Below are 23,632 nucleotides of genomic sequence, written 5' to 3' on the forward strand. Positions count from 1 at the left end.
ATTGTTGCAAATGCTTCAGCCTTGCCTTTTGCACTGATGCTGGACTCCCCCATCATTGAGGATGGGGATATTTGTGGGGCCTCCTCCTCCTGTTACTTGTTTAATTGTCCACCACCATTCACAATTGGATGTGGCAGGACTGCAGAGCTTTGATCTGATCGGTCGATTGTGGGATCACTTAGCTCTGTTAATTGCATACTGTTTGGCATGGAAGTAGTCCTGTGTTGTAGCTTCACTAGGCTAACATCCCATTTATAGGTGTGCCTGATGCTGCTCCTGGCATGCCCTCCTGCTTTCCTCATTAAACCATGGTCGATCCCCTGGCTTGATGGTAATGGTGGAGGGTAGAGTGAGGGGTATGCCCGGTCATGAGGTTACAGATTTTGTCTGAATACAATTCTGCTGCTGCTTATAGTCCACAGCACCTCATAGATGCTCAGTTTTGAGTTGCCAGATCTGTTCGAAATCTATCCCATTTAGCACAGTGGTAGTGCCACACAACATATTGGAGAAACATAGACATAGAAAATAGGAGCAGGAGTAGGCCATTCAGCCCTTCAAGTCTGCCCCGCCATTCATTATGATCATGGCTGATCATCCAACTCAGTAACCTGCTCCCGCTTTCGCCGCATATCCTTCGATCCCTTTAGACCCAAGAGCTATATCTAACTCCTTCTTGAAAACATACAATGTTTTGGCCTCAACTGCTTTCTGTGGTAGTGAATTCCACAGTTCACCACTCTCTGGGTGAAGAAATTTCTCCTCATCTCAGTCCTGAAAGATTTACCCCATATGCTTAAAAAATGACCCTTGGTTCTGGACTCCCCCACCATCGGGAACATCCTTCCTGCATCTACCCTGTCAAGTCGTTAGAATTTTACAGGTTTCTATGAGATCCCCCCCTCACTCTTCTGAACTCCAGCAAATATAATCCTAACCGACTCAATCTCTCCTCATACGTCAGTCCTGCCATCCCAGGAATCAGTCTGGTAAACCTTCGCTGCACTCCCTCTATAACAAGAACATCCTTCCTCAGATAAGGAGACCAAAACTGGAGGGTGAAGACGGAATTTCCTTTTCACAAGGACAGTGCGGTGGTCACTTCTGCCAATACCATCATGGACGGATGCATCTGCAACAGGTAGATTGGTGAGAACAAGGCCTAGTATGTTTTCCCCCTTGTTGGTTCCCTCACCACCTGCTGCAGGCCCAGTCTGGCAGATTTGTCCTTCAGGATTCGGCCAGCTCAGACAGTAGTGGTGCTACTGAGCCACTCTTGGTGATGGACATTGAAGTCCCCCACCCAGAGTACATTCTGTGCCCTTGCCACCCTCAGTGCTTCTCTCAAGTGGTGTTCAACATGGAGTACTGATTCATCAGCTGAGGGAGGGCGGTAAGTGGTAATCAGCAGGAAGTTTCCTTGCCCATGTTTGACCTGAAGCCATAAGACTTCATGGGTTCTGGAGTCGATATTGAGGACTCCCAGGGCAATACCCCACCTCTGGTGGGTCTGTCCTGCCGGTGGGACAGGGTATATACCCAGGAATGGCAATGGTGGTGTCTGGGACATTGGATGCAAGGTATGTTTCCATGTGTATGACGATGTCTGGCTGTGGCTTGACTAGTCTGTGGGACAGCTCTCCCAATTTTGGCAGAAGCCCCCAGATGTTCCGAAGGAGGATTTTGCAGGGTCGACAGGGCTGGGTTTGCTGTTGTCGTTTCTGGTATCAAGGTCGATGCTGGGTGTTCCGTCGGGTTTTATTCCTTTTCCACTTTTGTGCAGCAGTTTAATACTACAGAATGGCTTGCTAGGCCATTTCAGAGGGTAGTTAAGAGTCAACTGCATTGCTGTGGGTCTGAAGTCACATGTAGGCCTGAACAGGTAAGGAGCGCATATTTTCTTCGCTAAAGGACATTAGTGAACCAGATGGGGTTTAACGACAGTCAATGGCCATTTCATAGCACCATGACTGAGACTAGTTTTCAATTCCAGATTTATATTAATTGAATCGAATTTATTCATCGAATTTAAATTCCACCAGCTGCTGTGATGGGATTTGATCCAGTGTCCCCAGAGTTATTAGTATGGGTCTGTGGATAACTAATCCAGTGACATTACTACTATGCCACCATCTTCCCCTACTGCAACCACCCCCACATCTTGGTCATCCTCCCTCTACTCCATCTGAAAATCCTGAACCAGGCATGTAGAGCTCCCATTCCTGCCCTTTAAGCTACTTTTCAGTAGTAGCTATGACATCATACTTCTAAGTGTCAATCAGCGCCCTCAGGTCATCTGCCAAATTCACCAGACTCCTTGCATAGAATTTTATATCACTAATCACTACACAACTCCTTTGTTTATTTTCTTGCCTTTTATTTTCTGAACCCTCCATACTATTTTCTGCCTTTTATTTCCAGTTTTGCTTCTCTTCCTTGCCACTCAGTGACATTCTTGACCCAGCACCAGGGAAGCAACAAACCATCTTGGAGCCACCTCTGTAGCCGCAGAAATGCCTGTCTGTTCTCCAAACTATAGAATCCACTTTCACTACTGTTCTCCTGACGTTCCTCCGCACCCACCACACAGCTCAGTCACTCATAGTTCCTTGGACTTGGCTCTGCCTGTACTCCCCAGAGGAACCATTGCCCTCATCCATATTCAGAGCTTAATATCAGTTGGACGTACAAACATACAAATTAGGAGCAGGAGTAGGCCACTAGCTGCTCGAGCCTGCTCCGCCATTCAATAAGATCACGGAGAGCATTTAGGGGACAGTGATCATTATATAAGGATTAGGCTGACTATGAAAAAGGACAAAGAACAATCCAGAGTAGGAATAATTAACTGGGGGAAAGCCAACTTCAGTGGGCTAAGAATGCAGCTGGGGTGAGTAAATTGGAGTCAAAAGTTGGCAGGAAAACCGGTAGATGAAGACTGGGCTACCTCCAAAGAGGAGATAGTTTGGGCACACTCAAGGTATGTTCCCTCAAAGGGGAAAGGTAAGGCAAACAAATCCAGAGCTCGCTGGATGACAGAAGAGGTAGTGATTAAGATAAAGAAGAAAAAGTGTGCTTATGACAGATATCAGGTAGAAAATACTGAGAACCAGGCCAAATATAGAAGGTCCAGAGGGGAAGTGAAAAAGCAAATAAGAGAAGCAAAGAGAGAGCATGAAGAGAGACTGGCAGCTAGCACCAAAGGAAACTCCAAAGTTTTCTATAGACATATAAATAGTAAAAGGGTGGTAAAAGGAGTGGGGCCAATTAGGGACCATAAAGGGGATTTACCCATGGAGGCAGAGAGCATAGCTGAGGTATTAAATGAATACTTTGCACCTGTCTTTACCAAGGAAGATGATGCAACCCAAGCAATGGCGAAAGAGGTAATTCAGACACTAGTAGGGTTTAAAATTGATAAAGAGGACATATTAGATAGGCTGTCTGTACTTAAAGATGATAAAACACCAGGACCAGATGAGATGCATCCAAGGATACTGAGGGAAGAGTGTGGAAATTGCAGAGGCACTGGAGGACTGAAAAATTGCAAACATTACACCCTTATTCAAAAAAGGGTGTAAAGATAAGCCCAGTAACTACAGGCCAGTCTGTTTAACTTCTGTGGTGGGGAAACTTCGCGAAAAAATAACTTGGAACAAAATTAATAGTCACATCGACAATTGCAGGTTAATTAAAGAAAGCCAGCAAGGATTACTTAAGGGAAAATCATGTTGCATTAACATGTTGGAGTTTTTTTTGAGGAGGCAAGAGAGAGCGTTGATGATGGCAATGCTGTCGATGGAGCATTTCAGCTACGAAGATGATGTAATTAAAGTAACAGCTTGTCAAGTAAACCTCCCGTAACTGTATAAATTGACTGCTCAAACACTGCAGTGGTAGAATCCCTAAGACCATTTGTGAGAGTAGGACTTCTTCTTGCATGCTCATAATAAAGATCGCTCGTTTGAACAAGCCATCTGACTCTCGAGGTGTCTTTGGGTACCACGGCAAACCCTCACCCTTCGATCCCTTTCCCCCACTATTTAGAATTTAGTTTAAAACTCTCTCTACTTCCCTATTATGCCGCTCGTTAGAACACCAGCCCCAGCACAGTTCAGGTGCACAGTCCCAACGGTACAGCCCCCACCTTTCCCCAGTACTGGTGCCAGTGCCCCACAAACCGAAACCCACTTCTACCACACCAGTCTTTGAGCCACATATTCACTTCTATGATCTTATTTGCCTTAAGCCAATTTGCACATTGCTCATGTAATAATCCAGAGATTATTACCTTTGAGATTCTGCTTAAGTTGGTGCCTAGCCCCTCATACGGACTATGCAGAACCTTCTTTTCTTGTCCTGCCTATGTCGTTGGTACCTACATGGACCACGACGACTGGATCCTCCCCCTCCCACTGTAAGTTTCTCTCCAGTCCTGAGCAGATGTCCTGACCCCTGGCACCAGGCAGGCAACACAGCCTTCGGGACTCTCGCTTGTGCTGCAGAGAACAGTGTCAATCCCCAGCACTTTACTTTCCCCTACTACCACTACATTCCCTTTTGCTTCCCCCACTTGAATGACTTCCTGTACCACAGTATACCACTGTCTGCTAGCTCATCCACCCTCTAGCCCCCACTCTCATCCTAACAAGCTGAAAGAATGTTAAACCTATTGGACAATCGCAAAGCTGACGCTCCTGCACTCTGGGTCCCCTTACCTGCCTCAGCTGCACACTCTCCTGTGGGTGTCCAGGACATGAGAAGCATCCTGGAGTTCGCACATCACAGGATATGCATTCCATGGGACTGAGATGCCATGTCATGTCTCAATTTATTAGACTCATTAAACTTAACAGAAACTAATGACTTATTAAAAAAAAACCTCAGTCATCAGGTTGAAGCTTAAAAGAAGCAAGATGCATAGACAATTTACATGTAACTATTTTATGGTGAGTTTGGTAGATGTTTGGAACGCAATGTTCAGGAAGGCAAAGGCATATATAGTTTGCGGGATAAAAGAAAGAACTGAATAGATATTTAAAGGAGTGAGCAATTGAGAAAATAAGGATTAGTCAAAAGAACTACCAAGTCCTCAGAGTCTTATTAATTTCATTGTGTTCAATTTTAAGAGCTGCCAGTGCAGTGGGCAGAATGGCCAAATGGTCTACCATGCTCTAATTTCTACAATTCTATTATAAATGTAGTATTTTTAAAGTATAACTAAGAATACAATAGAATCCTTGTAAGAAATTGTAGCAAAGGTTAGTAAGAAACCAGTGTCTACCTTAATTTTCTCAGCTAGTGACGAATTAATGACAATCTGTCGATCACCCTCATCGTACATCCGAAAGATAAGATGGTGAATTATGTCTCCTGCAATCCAGTCAATTTCATCTTGATGTTTGATAGGAATTGCCTTCTGTCCATCCATGCTGAAGATCTGGAGCTTAGCGACTTGAGTGCTTGGGAGCAATTTGAGTATCTTCTCCACTGCTGACACATCTTTACAGCTCTGCACATTAAGAACCACAATATGTTTTTAAAAAGAAATTAGACAAAGAAAAAACACAATATAAAAAACAGAAGCTATGAAACATCCTGACGTGATTAATATATTATATATTTCTTAAAATATCACAATACTACTTTCAATTGTTAGCAATGCATAACTTTAAAGAACATTATGGAATCAAAAGGCGGTACATAATGGAATCTACATTAGCATAATTGCACCCCCCACCAACTTCCCAGTAGATATTGCACATTGCAGATAATCGAAACTCCACTGCACATATTGCAATTAATTAGGACAAAGTAAACATTTTAAATTTCAAAGTATGGCAACAACTGAACTGACAGCCTAGCTTCCCAGTTTATCCTTCACTCCTTTCTTGAACAGAGATGTTATACTGGTTGCCCTCTAGGCCCCAGCGAAATATGATGTCCAATGGGATTTGAAAAACTGTCAGAGCCATGGCTGCCTTCCTTCAACTAATAGCGTGCATACTAGTATTCCCCTGTGACCATCCATCTTGAATTCTGCTATTCCCTTCCACCCAGAATCAATTCCTTTACAGTTCTCTTCAGCATTTGCTGCATTTATTAACTCCAATTGTTATACCCCTGTTCAAAAGGGGGAGAGGGATAAACCCAATAACTACAGGCAGCCCAATGTCGATGGAGGTGAATCTTTATAGATACAATAATCCAAGACAAAATTATCACTTGGGAAAAAAATGGGTTTATAAATGACAGCCAGTGCAGATTTGATCAAGGCAAATAGTGTTTGACTAACTTGATTAAATTCTTCCAGGTAATGGAGGGGGTTGATGAAGGGAGCGTGGTTGACATTGGACAATCAAAAAGAGTTTGATGAAATACCACATAATATGTTAGCAAAATCAAAGGATTAAAGAGAGCGACAGCATGGATACAAAATTGGCTACGGGACAGAAAGCAGTGAGTAATGGTGAGTGGTTATAGTTCCCTCCAGTCTGAAAAACACAGTGGCGCACCCTGGGATTTGTATTAGGACCATAGACAATATTTCAATGCTCTTACGTTTCTTGGAAATATCTACAAATCTTCACATCCTTACGATTTGGAAGCTTGTGCACTGAGAATTTTATGATTTTCTATTCTTGAATTCTATCCATATGGATTTTGTCTCAGTGCAACTTCCAGAACGTTCATATATTCCAGTGTTATAGAATTCATTAATACTGTCATCCCACTCTCTCCCACCCACCACCACCCACCACCCCCCCCCAACCACCTCCTTTCTTAATGCTGTGACCAGGAATGTGGAGTTTCCAGTTCTGTTTGAATCCACGTCATTAATAGTGACTAAATCATACTCCTCCAATTATTAATGCTTCTAACTGCCCAATTTTTTGTTGAAATGCACATGCCTGTATCTTCAAATACATATCATTCAATTCTGGTTCCGACACATTAATTCCTTTTGATTTAAAAAAATTCTTTTATGAGATGTGGGCAGTACTGGCAAAGCCAGCATTTGTTGCCCACGCCTCATTGCCCTTGATCTTTTCTTTATTACTTTCCTATTTCGTTCTGTTTTTTAAGTTCTTCATTATTTTCCCATTCCCACCTACCATATTAATGTAAAACCTCCCCCAACAAGGATATTGGCCCTAGCCCTGTTCAGGTGATGCCAGTCTATCTTGTAAAAAAAAACACTTCTGCCCCTAGAACTAGTCCTATTTCCCCAGAAGTCTACATGCTTTCCCTCCAACACATCATCTCAGACATGGAGTTACCTCCCTTTCCTTGCTAGCCCAGCAGCATGTGGTATTTGGAGAAACACTGACCATACTATTTTTGACGTTTTGCTTTTCCCCATCTAATTCCTGAATCTCCCATTTGCAAGACATAAATCCCATTATTTGCTATGTCATTGGTTCCAGAATGAAGCAATTCAACTGCTCTCTTTCTCTCTCCAAAATGTTTTCACTTACTCAATCATATCTGGTATCCTGGCATATAGTTGGGAACATATCACTTGGGATTATTTTGCATTTTCAAAAGCATCCATTAATTCTAACTATGGAATTCCCTATTACTACTATTGCGTTTCTGCACTTTATCTCTCCCTCTTTGGCAATCACTTGCCTCATTTTGGCATGATTTTACTCATAGTTGCACATAGAATGGTCATTGTTAGAGGTATTCAGAATGAAACAACTTATCAAATCAATACTGTCAGTTGATTTTCTGCATTCCCTCTTGTCCCCTCATTCTACCCCAATAGATGATCATTTAGTTTGGGATGCAGGCATTGCTGGCAACAGTAGCATGTATTGTCGATTTCTTGAGGTGGAGATTGTGCGCCTTTTTTTTTGAACCAGTCCATGTGGTGAAGTTGCTCCCACAATGCAGTTAAGTAGAGAATTCCAGGATTTTGATTCAGCTTCAATGAAGGAACAGCAATATATGTTCCAAGTCAGGAGACAGTATGCGACTTGGAGGGGAGATTGGAGATGATGGTGTTCCCATACATCTTTGCCCTTAACTGTCCAGATGGAGGGAGTTGCACATTTGGGAAGTGCTTCCTGGATTATGTATGCCAGAAACCCTTCAGTCTCCTGTATGTAATTGAGTTCCCCAAAGTATTACTAACACTCAAATATTCAGCTTGAGCACAAACAGCCAGAGACCTATACACACAATCTTCACTCAAAACATTCAACACTGCATAAATAATGCATATTACAAGCTTCTGTCATCTCCCCTCACATATTTAACAGTTTTCTTTTAAAGGCTTACTAAAAATCAAACACACCAACTTGTTATTAAACCCAAGTATAATTTATGTCACTGTGCTTCAATGCTGAACTCAGTGAAACTCAACTCCACATTCTCCTAGTCTTTCAGACACCACTAGTTTCTTTGCAAAACTGATCTCTCTAGTAAAGTCAAATTTATACTGCCCTTAACTGGCAATAGCCCAACAGAAAAAAAAACAGCCACAAGAATAGCTAGTCGCACTATAGATATAAACAGTTCACTAACGCGGCTTAAAGCAGCATCATGGGGCAGGATGTCAGAAATGCTCCATCCATCAATATTGGTGACCACGCTCTGGAAGTGGTTCAAGAGTTCACCTACATAGGCTCAACTATCACCAGTAACCTGTCTCTAGATGCAGAAATCAACAAGCGCATGGGTAAGGCTTCCACTGCTATGTCCAGACTGGCCAAGATAGTGTGGGAAAATGGCGCACTGACACGGAACACAAAAGTCCGAGTGTATCAGGCCTGTGTCCTCAGTACCTTGCTCTACGGCAGCGAGGCCTGGACAACGTATGCCAGCCAAGAGCGACGTCTCAATTCATTCCATCTTCGCTGCCTTCGGAGAATACTTGGCATCAGGTGGCAGGACTATATCTCCAACACAGAAGTCCTTGAAGCGGCCAACACCCCCAGCTTATACACACTACTGAGTCAGCGGCGCTTGAGATGGCTTGGCCATGTGAGCCGCATGGAAGATGGCAGGATCCCCAAAGACACATTGTACAGCGAGCTCGCCACTGGTATCAGACCCACCGGCCGTCCATGTCTCCGCTATAAAGACGTCTGCAAACGCGACATGAAATCGTGTGACATTGATCACAAGTCGTGGGAGTCAGTTGCCAGCATTCGCCAGAGCTGGCGGGCAGCCATAAAGACAGGGCTAAATTGTGGCGAGTCGAAGAGACTTAGTAGTTGGCAGGAAAAAAGACAGAGGCGCAAGGGGAGAGCCAACTGTGCAACAGCCCCGACAAACAAATTTCTCTGCAGCACCTGTGGAAGAGCCGGTCACTCCAGAATTGGCCTTTATAGCCACTCCAGGCGCTGCTTCACAAACCACTGACCACCTCCAGGCGCGTATCCATTGTCTCTCGAGATAAGGAGGCCCAAAGAAAAAGCAGCAAATAGATAAGACACCAAACCAACATTTAAACAGTCCCCAGTTTGAAGTATTAATATATTAGAGACAGTTTCTAACAAATCACCAAAAAACATTTTCTTACCGATATCTCAATTCTTGCTTTTATTGTTTGATCCTTCTTAATATTCTGGACATGTATCACAGGTCCAGTTAAGATTCCTGTACCAGTGCTACTACAATCCACTGTATACACAGGCAAATTTGGGGCACCAAGAAACTGAAAAGAAACAGCATGCAAACAATTACATGTTAATGAAGTCAAAACAAGAACTGGATATGTAAGAGACTTAGGTTATGGAGTGTAAGCTCAAATACCCGAGTAGGCATTAATTACATAATTAGCTTTCTCTCTTGGTTCTCTGTTCAAACCCAGTCAAGGATGATGGAACCTTCTGCGTGGTGTGTGCAAAAGTAAAATGATTTAATTCAGAAAATTCTAGAAAAGGTATGAACCTGCAGTAGAAACCTGCCCTAATTCAGAACTAACTGGAACATAGGTACAGGAGTAGACCATTTAGCCCCTCAAGTCTGTTCCGTCATTCAATGAGATCATGGTTGATCTGCGACCTACTTTACATACCCTGCTTTGCCCCACATCCCTTAATACCTTGGCTAACAAAAATTTCTATACACTAGAACTTTCCTCACTTTGATAGACAGATCTGTAAAATACATCACAAGAAACAAAGTTCAACCAGAACATTAAAATAGCATGAATTTCAGATCCTTAAGAAGCTTCCCATCCTTTCACTGAAGTTTTCAGCTTACACATGGAAACTGAAACAACTCAAATACTGAATGGTTTCTTTGTCAGATGAATAATGCCAATCTATACACCTCTCTATATATCAATATTACTGTTTCCAGCATTATTGCTTCTAGTCTATTCTGTCTCCAAGATTTTTACTTAATTTATCAATTTACCTTTTGTTAACTCAATAACAAATTTCACGCCCAATTATCTTCACTCCTGCACCCTATTATGGAGCTAACTAGTACTCTTGATGGTCATATAATTGGCATTTTCGGGATCCTAATTTGCTTTCATGGGATGTGAGGGTCGCTGGCAAGGCCAGCATTGTTGTTCATCCCTAATTACCCTCGAGAAGGTGGTGATGAGCTGCCTTCTTGAACTGCCGCAGTCCATCCGGTGCGGGTACACCCACAGTGCTGTTAAGGAGGGAGTTCCAGGATTTGAAGGAGAGTGATATATTTCCAAGTCAGGACAGTATGTGGCTTGGAGGGGAATTTGCAGGTGGTGGTGTTCTTCCTCCTACTAGGTGCTGTCGAAGGAGGCCTGGTGAGTTGTCGCAGTGCATCTTGTAGATGGTACATACTGCTACCACTGTTAGTCAGTGGTGGAGAGAGTGAAGGTTGAAGGTGGTGGATGGGGTGCCAATCAAGCGGGCTACTTTGTCCTGAATGGTGTCAAGCTTATTGAGTGTTGTTGAAGCTGCAGTCATCCACGCCAAGTGGAGAGTATTCCATCACACTCCTGACTTGCGCCTTGTAGATGGTGGACAGGTTTTGGAGAGTCAGGAGGTGAGTTACGCAAGAACACAAGAAATAAGAGCAGGAGTAGACCATATGGCCCATCAAGGCTGCTCTGCCATTCAATACAATCATGACTGATCTTGGGCGTCAATTCCACTTTCCTGCCCACTCCCCATTTCCCTTGATTTCCCCGCAAGACCAAAAATCTATCTATCCCAGCTTATTCACTGCAGAATGCCCAGTCTCTGACCTGCTCTTGTAGCCACAGTATTTATATAGTTTGTCCAGTTAAGTTTCTGGTCAATGGTAACCCCCCCAGGATGTTAATGGTGGGGGATTCAGCCATTAAATGTCAAGGAGAGATGGTTAGATTCTCTTTTGTTGGAGACAGTCATTGCCTGGCACTTATCAGCCCAAGCCTGAATGTTGTCCAGTCTTGCTGCTTCATTTGTCCAGAATATTAGAATTAGAGGGCATGGCCAGAACCTGAGGCAGGGGAGAATCAAAGCAATCTATGGAAACATTATTTCAGTCAGTGAGTGGTAAATCTAGGGAAAAAACTCCCCTTGGGAAATGATGGAAACAGATAGTACTGATTGCTTCAAAAGCAAATTAGATAGATCTCTATCAGAAAATTTGGAATACAGCATATGAATAATTTGAGACATAACATATGGCAAGTGCAGCATTCTTGGGAGCATCAGGCAAATTTGGACCTATGGGTCCCAAAGCATTTCACCACGGTAGGCTCATGTCTGGCAGTTTTGTGGGCTAATTGAAAGACAGATTGATTGCCTTGATTAGTCAACAAATCCATTATCATTGTACCATACGACTACCAGGCTGGCAGAAGGAGAACTAGATGGAGAGAGAGAACAAGTTCATGTTTTAGTTTAGTTTAGAGATACAGCACTGAAACAGGCCCTTCGGCCCACCGAGTCTGTGCCGACCATTAACCACCCATATATATACTAATCCTACACTAATCCCATATTCCTACCAAACATCCCCACCTGTCCCTATATTTCCCTACCACCTACCTATACTAGGGGCAATTTATAACGGCCAATTTACCTGCCAACCTGCAAGTCTTTTGGCTTGTGGGAGGAAACTGGAGCACCCGGAGAAAACCCACGCAGACACAGGGAGAACTTGCAAACTCCACACAGGCAGTACCCAGAATTGAACCCGGGTCGCTGGAGCTGTGAGGCTTCAGTGCTAACCACTGCGCCACTGTGATCCTTCTTTAGAACTGTCCAGATTGACCCAAGCATTCAACAGGACAATCCATCAACAGGACAACACAGTCAAAGCAAATTTGCTGGTCTGCAAGTTAAATTTACAAGAATTCAGCTTTTGATTCAAACATAAATTCAAGTTTTGAAACCTGCAAGCTAAAAATAATGAATCATTTTACCCAAGTTTTATTGTATTAGTTGGTGAAACCACATAATGTGGCTCGATGTCATTTTGAAATGTGCAGACTAGACACATAGCTACCATAGTCTCATGCTACCCACCAATAGATTGCCAGGTAAACTATATGTTCTGTCCTCAAAGCATACCAAGTACACCAGCTACAGACCATTATTCTGGCAATTTTTTCCCTCTATTTTGACTCTTCGAATCCAACAGTGTACTTCTGCAAACGGGATTGCAGTGAATAGACTCAATCTCGACTCATAGTACTATTCTTTTTAAACACTTGATGAAGCAGAGAAATCCAAAGTACAAACTATACAATTTCAACTATTCTAAATTAGTCGAGTATAGAATTTGGTTCAACTTTTCTTGAATCAGCTAAGATCCAGTTAAGGCAGATGAACATACCAATTTTAACAAATCGCACCTTCCTCCTGTTAATGGGCTACCTTTGTTTATATTCCATGGCGCTAACTTTGGGTATATGCTGATGACAACAGTTTACTGCATCTCGAAGATAATATCAAATTCTACTTCTACAAACTGAATGCTTCTTCTCCCATCGCTACTATATATTTCAAATCTTTATGCAACCACTTTATTTTGTAGCATTTTCAAATACTTTGTTTTACTCTTTGCAGCCACGTATGTCAAAATATTGCACAAAATTTTACTATTTGTTATAACAAACAATTTGGATGTAGCAAGCGGACTATAAATTTGAAAACTACTGCGCTGTCCTAAATATCACATCAGGAAAACAAAATTCAAGTTATCCACAACATGAGTTTAGCGATGTAAAAAGATATCTAAAAAGCTAAAAATGCATTAATGCTTCCAAAAAAAGTTTTTTTAGTTTTAGTTTTTAGTTTTATAGATACAGCACTGAAACAGGCCCTTCGGCCCACCGAGTCTGTGCCGACCATCAACCACCCATTTGTACTAATGCTACACTAATCCCATATTCCTACCACATCCCCACCTGTCTGTCCCTATATTTCCCTACCACCTACCTACACTAGGGGCAACTGATAATGGCCAATTTACCTATCAACCTGCAAGTCTTTGGCATGTGGGAGGAAACCGGAGCACCCAGCGAAAACCCACGCAGACACAGGGAGAACTTGCAAACTCCACACAGGCAGTATCCAGAATTGAACCCGGGTCACTGGAGCTGTGAGGCTGCGGTGCTAACCACTGCGCCGCCCAATGAACTGTTGAGCCTAATGGCCTTTTCCTGTTCGTAAAAATTTGGATGAGTCTAATTTATATTTAAACACTTTCTGCAATCTTATAATAATAGTAAATATAACTAATTGGCAACAGACAAGAAAGGCAAGTTTGGCAAAATGAACTTTTCCACACATTTCGTCACCACTTGCTGGTTCTATGTAGTAGGAGTTTTATAGGAAGCTTTGTTTCACATCTGACTTCTGCTGTAACTGACTAGGGGACAGACAGACTGACTGACACTGGGGGCTGAATCTTAACTCCCAAAAATGAGAGTCATGTCAGAGGTTAAAATGCAAAAAAATCTAAAACAGGATCCCAACCCACCTTGAACCCGTCCACTTCTCATTTGAATGGAGATGTGATGAGGGGGGGGGTGACCAATTCACTCGGGGGAAGTGAGTTGGCCATTTAAATATTATGAAGTTGCCTGCTTTCATTTCAACATTACTATAAAAGGAATCAAACAACTAATATACAATCACAAGAAATGCTGGATTCACTCAGCAGGTCTGGCAGCATCTGTGGAAAGAGAAGCAGAGTTAACGTTTCGGGTCAGTGACCCTTCTGCAGAGTTAACGTTTCGGGTCAGTGACCCTTCTTCGGAACGAAGAAGGGTCACTGACCCGAAACGTTAACTCTGCTTCTCTTTCCACAGATGCTGCCAGACCTGCTGAGTGAATCCAGCATTTCTTGTTTTTGTTTGATTTCCAGCATCCGCAGTATTTTGCTTTTATTTAACTAATATACAATTCCTTGATAAACTGATGCATTATGAAAATAATGGAGAGGAAGATGCTGAGGGAGGACAGAGATAATGGCAACTAAAAAAAACAGCAAGAACAGTTGTTCAAATGTGAGAGATTATATTTACCTTACAATGAACCACCAACTTAGGCTGGGCAGTAACATTCCCTGCTTCATCTAGCACCTCAGCTTGGAACGGGTAAGTGGTTCCATTTTCAATAACTACTTTATTAGAATCTGGCTTTATCCTCAGCTCACGTGGTGGGCCTGGAATAAACACAGTATTAGGGCTTCTGCATCAACAAGGACTTCTTTTGTCCATCCCTCTTAAATGCTCTCTTCCTTGGCTGTAGGTGCTGAGCTAAGCCACAGACAGCAAAAGCTCACCAGGACCTTATCATAATGATCATTCTTTACAGCAGAATCTAAACGAGGCTATTTAATTTTGCAAGACAGTTACAATCAGGCCAGATTTTTTTTAAACCAGACATGTACACAAAAGCACTTTACAGCAGGCATCACTAGATAGCAAGCTGTGGTAAATTTGGCTGATTATTTTTCTTTCTAGCCTGAGGCCTTGAGGTTAAAATGCAACAATCCTACTGTTGCCTTTTGCCTAGTCAAGTCACTAGCAAGATGAAAAATCTAATCAGTTGCCTGGCTCAGTACTACATTGGGTAGCATCTACCCACAGAAGTACTGGGCAGCAAAAGCATTACCGCTTTAAGATTGAAACGTTTCAATTGCAATAGTCCAACACGAAGAGGCCATTCGGCCTATCAAGTCTGTACCAGCTCTTTCAAAGAGTGTGTAAATCAATGATACACTTTTACATGTTAACAGATCTGACTTTCCAGACTCCATCTTAAACTTTTAAAAACCTCTATTTAAAAAAAAAAAATTATGTTAGAAAATCCATCATTCAGAATATGCATACTGACAAGCACAAGATATACAACAATTTATTTTACTGTGCAAAATGTCTGATACTTTTTTTTTAAAATTCATTTATGGGATGTGAGCATCGCTGGCTGGGCCAGCATTTATTGCCTATCCCTAATTGCCCTCAAGAAGGTGGTGGTGAGCCGCCTTTTGAACTGCTGCAGTCCATGTGAGGTAGGTACACCCACAGTGCCGTTAGGAAGGGAGTTCCAGGATTTTGACCCAGCAGTGAAGGAATGGCGACATAGTTCCAAGTCAGGATGGTGTGTGACTTGGAGGGGAACTTGCAGGTGGTGGTGTTCCTATGCATTTGCTGCCCTTGTCCTTCTAGTTGGTGGAGGTCGTGGGCTTGGAAGGTGCTGTCGAAGGAGCCTTGGTATGTTGCTGCAGTGCATCTTGTAGATGGTACACACTGCTGCCACTGTGCATCGGTGATGGAGGAAGTGAATGTTTGTGGATAGGGTACCAATCAAGCAGGCTGCTTTATCCTGAATGGTGTCGAGCTTCTTGAGTGTTGCTGGAGCTGCACCCATCCAGGCAAGTGGAGAGTATTCCATCACACTCCCGACTTGTGCTTTGTAGATGGTGGACAGGCTTTGGGGAGTCAGGAGATGATTTACTCGCTGCAGGATTCCTAGCCTCTGACCTGCTCTTGTAGCCACAGTATTTATATGGCTACTCCAGTTCAGTTTCTGGTCAATGGTAACCCCTAGGATGGTGATAGTGGGGAATTCAGCGATGGTAATGCTGTTGAATGTCAAGGGGAGATGGTTCGATTCTCTCTTGTTGGAAATTGTATTTCTCAAGGCAATGGCTTTCATTTTCAATGCACTACATAGTGTTCTGCTGGCAGGTTGCACACTGGGATGTTATTTTGAATCTGCATTGCTCGTTTCAAAAGAGTGCCAATAACTCTTCAGGCATCTGATGCAGGTCAATAGTGAGGGAGATTTTGTAATACTGACTCTGTTGGAGACTCTTATGTTTAGATCACAACAAAATTGAAGAACTGCTTCGGGCTTCCTTTTCTAAATTCCAAAGAAAAATTAGCAACAAAGCTATGTAAACAGAATCAGAGTTGTGTTGGGGGCCTAAACATACAATTTATCAAAATGTTATCCTTAAGAAACCAGGTGAATTTTATTATGCTGTTGAACTTGCAAACATAACAATTATATCTACAATAATTCTTGAAACAGAGTCAAACAATTCTGTATATCGGTTCTTACTTCTCTTTGTAGATCATTAGTAAAGTATTATGGATCAATTGTACTGGAAAAGGATGAAAGTGCTGCATTAAGGAGATCATGTGCAAGAAATCTGTTTCATTCAGTGTTTCAGGAACATGTTTGAATGTGGCAGGTAGGCTTTGCAATTACCCTCCTGACTCCCAATACATAAACAACCAGTACAGTATAGCTCTTTCCAACTATTAAGCTTTTAGAATTAGAATTAGAACATTACAGCGCAGTACAGGCCCTTCGGCCCTCGATGTTGCGCCGACCTGTGAAACCATCTGACCTACACTATTCCATTTTCATCCATATGTCTATCCAATGACCACTTAAATGCCCTTAAAGTTGGCGAGTCTACTACTGCTGCAGGCAGGGCGTTCCACGCCCCTACTACTCTCTGAGTAAAGAAACTACCTCTGACATCTGTCCTATATCTATCACCCCTCAACTTAAAGCTATGTCCCCTCGTGTTTGCCATCACCATCCGAGGAAAAAGACTCTCACTATCCACCCTATCCAACCCTCTGATTATCTTATATGTCTCTATTAAGTCACCTCTCCTCCTCCTTCTCTCCAACAAAAACAACCTCAAGTCCCTCAGCCTTTCCTCGTAAGACCTTCCCTCCATACCAGGCAACATCCTAGTAAATCTCCTCTGCACCCTTTCCATAGCTTCCACATCCTTCCTATAATGCGGTGACCAGAACTGCGCGCAATACTCCAGGTGCGGTCTCACCAGAGTTTTGTACAGCTGCAGCATGACCTCGTGGCTCCGAAACTCGATCCCCCTACTAATAAAAGCTAACACACCATATGCCTTCTTAACAGCCCTATTAACCTGGGTAGCAACCTTCAGGGATTTATGCACCTGGACACCAAGATCTCTCTGTTCATCTACACTACCAAGAATCTTCCCATTAGCCCAGTACTCTGCATTCCTGTTATTCCTTCCAAAGTGAATCACCTCGCACTTTTCCGCATTAAACTCCATTTGCCATCTCTCAGCCCAGCTCTGCAGCCTATCTATGTCCCTCTGTACCCCACAACATCCTTCTGCACTATCCACAACTCCACCGACCTTAGTGTCATCTGCAAATTTACTAACCCACCCTTCTACACCCTCCTCCTGATCGTTTATAAAAATGACAAACAGCAGTGGCCCCAAAACAGATCCTTGCGGTACACCACTAGTAACTAAACTCCAGGATGAACATTTGCCATCCCTTCCCTCAAATTTTACAAATGCACAAAAAAATGTTTCTGTTGTCACTTGCAAATTGTGCCAGAAGAATGTATCAATAAAGATTTTATAAATGTATATCAATCTGTGGAACTTAGGAACTTACCAGGCAAAAGCCTAATTTTTAACGTTTGTGAATCCTCTTTCAATCCAGGTAAGATTACTTTAAGAGTGAAGTTCTATAAAGAAATAATTCAACAATAAGTCAATAACAATAACATATGCATACTTGATACTATTTGTAGGGAGAAAAATTGTGGCCGATTCCGGTAAATAAATATACACATATATACATGATGTAAGTGTAGCCACATATCGTTAAAAAATGAAGTATTTAACCCAAGGCATTGTGGGACAAGTTAATTAGCTTGCAGCCTTGAGCATGGTACTGCTTAGCACAGGCAATTAGGCTGACCAAAGAGGGCCCCTCATATCAGTGCATAAGACCCGCTGCTCTGTCTAATTGCAGAGTGCACAAAGCAGCTAGGAAAGCTGGCCTGACAGAGGTAGAAAGATTCATTGTGAAGACTCAAGGACAGTTGATAAGGGGGCCTGGTAAACATCCTGAGATGGTCAGGGGCGTACCACGAGCTATCCCCACAACCAGATGATACCTAATTAGTAATTTTATTGGTAATGAATGTAATGTATGTAATCAATAACCGTTATGATTGGATTGTGTCCAGCCGGGATGGGCTGAGTAACTGTATATCCATTGTGGATTTTTCTTTGTTCAGTGGAGAAGCGCATGGTAAGCCCAGCGTCTTACTCCTCACTGGTGTAAAATAAACCTTTTGATGATTGGAACAGACCCGAGCATTGAGTGGTTCATTTTAATCAATTCCACTCTAACACTATTTCCAGACTGAAATTTAGTAAGGTTATTCCATGTTACAAAAGCAGTACAGAAATTATTGACTTGCAGCCACTCCATTTACTGGTGTCAACAGATTACATGGAGAATAGAAATATAAAGCAAAATCAAGAATAAATCGAGATTGGCACCATAGTTAGCCTTACGTGTCAGGACAATCATACTTATCTGCATGCAACAGGTAAAGAAAAAGGTTAAAATGTAGAATGAAAACTATACAAATTTTAGAGGATTTATTATAATTAAACATACCTTGCCTTGGCAGTTGGTCACAGGACCCCTGGCTGTTACACCTTTAATGATGAAACTTGTTCCTTTTGCCACAAAGGCTTCATAGCGCAGCTCTAATCCACTGCAAGGTAGATTTAAATTAGAAAGGATTACATTCCGTACAAAAACTATAAACCAGATCAAAATGAAGGATGTTAATGTTAAGGGATGGAACAATTGTAGTTTTAGACACACAGTATCAACAAGCATTCCTAGGTCAGATTAAAGCAGCACTTTGGAAGGTCTCAACATTCTTCCTATTCCTAGACTATGAATGACTTGCCCAATTTATTATGAACATAGCAACAGGAGTGGGCTATTTAGCCTCTCAAGCCTTTTCCTCCAACCAGATCATGGCTGAACTAACATCATACACCTGTTTTTCCCTCAACTTCCATCAAATCATCCCTTAACCTACTAAATCTCAAGAAATGCAGTTGGTGTAATCTCGCTTCATAATTTGTATGTTTTGTAATTCGTAAGCTCTTTGGAAAGTCCTCTAGACACTTGGATCTCCAGAAAAATGTTATACTGTCATGCAAGAGTTGCAGGACGGTGACAGCAACCGTCATTTGTACTGGATTGGAGATCGAGCGCTTACATATCCGAACGAGTGTCAAACAAGGCTGTATGAATGCGTCAACTCTCTTCACTATTTACCTCAGCCTGGTCTTGGAACTCAATAGTGACCAACTTCAACGAAGGGTCATAATTGAGTTCAGACTCAACGGGAAGCTTTTCAATCTTAACAGGCCGTGAGCCAAGACTAAAATGACTCTCCAGCTCATTCACGGCTTGCAATATGGCGATGACTGAACAGTTGTGACCCACACTGCAAGTGACATTCAGACCACCCCCAACCTCTTCAACTCTGCAGATGAAAGGGTTGGTCTCTCAACATTAGCAAAACCAAAAACCTCCACCAGCCCTCCCCCAGACAAGCATCTACATCTCCAGCTATTGTTATTGATGAGGAGACTTTAGAAGTCATTGAACCCTTCCCATATCTCAGCAGCCACCTTTCTCAAAAGGTCATCATCAAATGAGATCTTGCACAGAATTGGCTACGCCAGCACAGCCTTCCAAAAACTGCATAACCATGTCTTCAACAGAGATCTCCATAAGAGGACAAAGACTTTAGTCTACAACCCTGTTGTTGTCACCATATATGGCAGACACACTTGGGTCACCTACCAAAGGCTGGAGAATTTTCACAAGAGGTGTCTCTGCAGGATACTCAAAGTCACATAGGAAGACAGGCACCCTCACTGAAGCCAATTCCACTAGCATGGCAACCATGATCATGTGAAATCAGCCCCACTGACTGGACATCGCATCCAAATGGCAGATAATCAGCTTTCGAAGAAGATCCTCTTAAGAATGGCACCCAATCTCAAGGAGGAGAGAGAAAAAATTTTTTAAGGACACTCTGAAGGCCTCACTGAAAATCTGACATCAGTGCACGGGAGGAACTTGCAGCTAAGCACGTGGCGATGCCTCATCAACAAGCCACAACAGTTGGAAACCGACCGTATAAACTCAGCTGCAGAGAAGCGCGAAAGCAGGAGAGCGCACAGGACCCTGGTTCGAGAACCCGAACCCCCCACCCCCACCTCCTCCAGGGCAACACTTATCCTCTCTGCGCAAAGATCTATGATCCCAGGATTGGCCTGCTGAGTCACCCGAGGACACACAAATCATGAACTCAGGCAGTCATCACCCTCATTTCGAGCGACTGACGTCGATGGTGACAAATTGCTTGGAGTGTAGGTATCATTCTGTTAAATACAAGGGATGGAATTTACAGCTATAGAGAGCTCTGGTTGGACCCCATCTAGAGTATGGTATTCAGTTAACATATCGCATCTCAGGAAGGTGATATGACCTTGGAGGGGATACAATGCAGATTTACCAGAATGGCGCTGGTGCTAAAAGGGATTAATTATGAGGGCTGGTTCAATAATCTAGGCTTGTATTCCCTTGAACATAAATATTAATGGGTGATTTAATTAAAATATCTACGATAATTCAAGTATAGGGGGAAAGGGAGCGAGGGTGCGAATGTGAGCGAGTGAGTGAGAGAGAGAAAAAAAACTATTTCCTCTGATGCGAGAGGAGGCATAATCTTAATATTAGTGAGGTCATTCAGGAACGACATTAAAAAACACTTCTTCACGCAAAGGGTAGTGGAAATCCGGAACACACTCCCTGACAAAGCTGTTGAGGCTAGATCAACTGACAATTTCAAATCTGCAATTGATGCTGACGGATTTTTGTTGGGTAAAGGTATTAAGGGTTATGGAACGAAGGCAAGCAGATGGAGTTAAGAAACAGATCGGCCATGATCCAACTAAATGGCAGAACATGCTTAAGGGGCTAAATGGGCTACTTTTGTTCTTATGTTCTTGCTTTTCCTCATGAGCGTCTTCACCTTGTGCAAACGTTTTTGGTTGGTACACAACAAAGTAAGGCATTCTTCTCACTCTGCCATCATTCACCTTGCCTGATTTTTTTCAAAGGCTTCATCAGGAAGGGTCTCAATGTAACTAAGTGTACTCATGTGGATATTCTGCAAATAACCAAGCAAACTGCCCACTTTTTCAAACAGCATTTTTTAAAACAAGATTTAAAACTCACTTTCCAGCACAGAAATCCATTTGAAGCTTCAAAGCTTTCTATGCTAAGTTATTTAGTAATCTTCAGCTTTCAACAGACAGCAATCAAACAGGCTTTTTTAAACTGTTTTCTAATTAACCATCTTGGCAGTGCTTCATCATTGGCCATCTTACTTACATATTTTCTTCATATCCCAGGTCTCAAGTCTTCCCCAATCCTTCAAGATCTACACTTTCTTTTCAGAATTCTAGAAACCAGAGATTCAGGAATGCCATGCTTCTGCACAACTTTTGAATCAATTCCTTCAAACCGTTCAAAACAAAGACTCTCTTGCGCTGCAACAAGCCATTGCACTTTTATTTTAATTCAGCCATCTTGAAATTTAACTTGCATTCACCCTCAAACACACATTAATAGTTCAAATTTATTCTTAAGCAAACTGATCACCAAACTTAATCAGACTGAAAGGTGAAAGCCTCAGCCAAAGGCGGCAAGTCTCATTAAAGCAGAATTTTGTGTCACAGTTGCATACAAGCAGGAATTACAATACATAAAATTAACTTTTCATAATTGGAAACACGAGGTAAAGACGACTTTGGAAATGGTTACATTAAAACAGGAACTACAACTAAGTGTGTGGCAAATAAATGGGTAAAACTGTACAGCAAGGTTAAATTCAAAGTCAAAGCTTACTCTATCCTGCCTGAAAAATATTAAAGCAGCATCCCAATTCCCCCAGCAGCCACCTGTGGTTTTTTCTAAGTGAACTTGCCAAGTAGAGAGAGTTTTACGGTAATCTATTGGCAACTGGATTAAAAATGTACAAACGCATACAAAATACTTGTACAGCTAGGAAACATTCTTCTTCTGATTAAAATTCAGGTTTCAAATGTGAAAGTGACTTAACATGGGAAAAAATTAACTGGAGAAGGATTTTCTTTTAACTTTGGAGGGTAAATGATCAGCTACAAATTTAGTGCATTTTATTTATGTGCTACATTTTAAATTCTTCAGCAGATATGTAAAGACCATCAATATGATCAAACTTGTAAAATGTTTGACTTAATAGTATGAAACCTGAACACCAAAATGAAGGTAAAACGTTGAATAAAATGTTGTACTACTTAGAGGTGAGGGCAAGAAAAATGGAGAGGGTATCATAAAAATGTCACCAAATGCTCTTCTGTAATACATTGCAAACTGATATCCACAATACCTTGCCTCCACAATTGGCTTGATAACAGAAGATGGTTGTGTAGAATGCCCAAATTCATCTTGTAAGTCTAGAGGAATGTTGAAAGGCACTGCAATGCGAAATGGAGGATCCAACAATCCAACTGTAAATCTATCAGGTTTTCCCTCTTAACAAAAAAAATATATACTAGATTAATCTCAATTTCAATCTCAGCCAAAAACTTTAAAAAATGTGTTAACTATTAGAAAACAGAAAATCCCCATCAGTAAGTAAGCTCCAAGTATGTAAGCCTTAACTCGAATGATCAAAATTTGAATAATTAAAATTAAGTTTAAAAAATCCAAGTTTTAATACAGTAACATGGCAAGTACAGACATTAAGGGAACAGTAATATAGCAGTTATGTTACTAAATTAGTAAGCCAGAAATCTGGACCAATAACCCAGACAACAGAATTTCAACCCCCATCAAATTCTCAGTCTGAGAATTTGAATTCAATTCAAAATAAATCCTGTATTAACCAATTTAACTTTACATTTTGGCCTAAAATTATCAACTGATAAATATAAATCAAGAGATCTAGGTAAACATTAGAAAGTTCCACCAAAATCAAGGAATCCCCTAGTTCAGCCAATTGCAATTTAAAAAAAATCTGTATAGACATGAATACTGTACAACTTTGACAGTTAGCTGGCTTGTCAGTTCCTACACTAGCCCTGCTGCCACACACAGTCATTCATCTTCAAATGCATGATAGCAAAAGAATGGCAAATGAATGAACCATTTTTTTGTCCATTCACAAGAAGCGGGCATTGCTGGCTAAGCCAGCATTTATTGCCCATCCCCAATTGCCCAAGGGAAGATGATGGAGCTGCCTTCTTGAATACAACGGAGCAGCTTAACCAGTGTCATTAAGAG

The 23,632-nt window shown here is 41.9% G+C and overlaps 1 protein-coding gene across 1 annotated transcript in view; it reads right to left on the reverse strand.

Annotated features, from left to right (window-relative positions):
• Positions 1-23,632, reverse strand: part of smchd1 (structural maintenance of chromosomes flexible hinge domain containing 1) — a 268,185-nt gene that overhangs the window by 160,703 nt on the left and 83,850 nt on the right. Inside the window, exons 20-25 of the mRNA XM_068031705.1 lie at positions 22,737-22,881; positions 18,887-18,986; positions 17,867-17,939; positions 14,471-14,610; positions 9,533-9,667; positions 5,285-5,512 (exon numbers count right to left, since the gene is read on the reverse strand). Of these exons, the coding sequence (XP_067887806.1) occupies positions 5,285-5,512; positions 9,533-9,667; positions 14,471-14,610; positions 17,867-17,939; positions 18,887-18,986; positions 22,737-22,881 (821 nt within the window). The remainder of the gene's footprint in view (positions 1-5,284; positions 5,513-9,532; positions 9,668-14,470; positions 14,611-17,866; positions 17,940-18,886; positions 18,987-22,736; positions 22,882-23,632) is intronic.

Source organism: Heterodontus francisci, chromosome 5, assembly GCF_036365525.1.
Source record: "Heterodontus francisci isolate sHetFra1 chromosome 5, sHetFra1.hap1, whole genome shotgun sequence".
Classification (NCBI taxonomy): Eukaryota; Metazoa; Chordata; class Chondrichthyes; order Heterodontiformes; family Heterodontidae; genus Heterodontus; species Heterodontus francisci.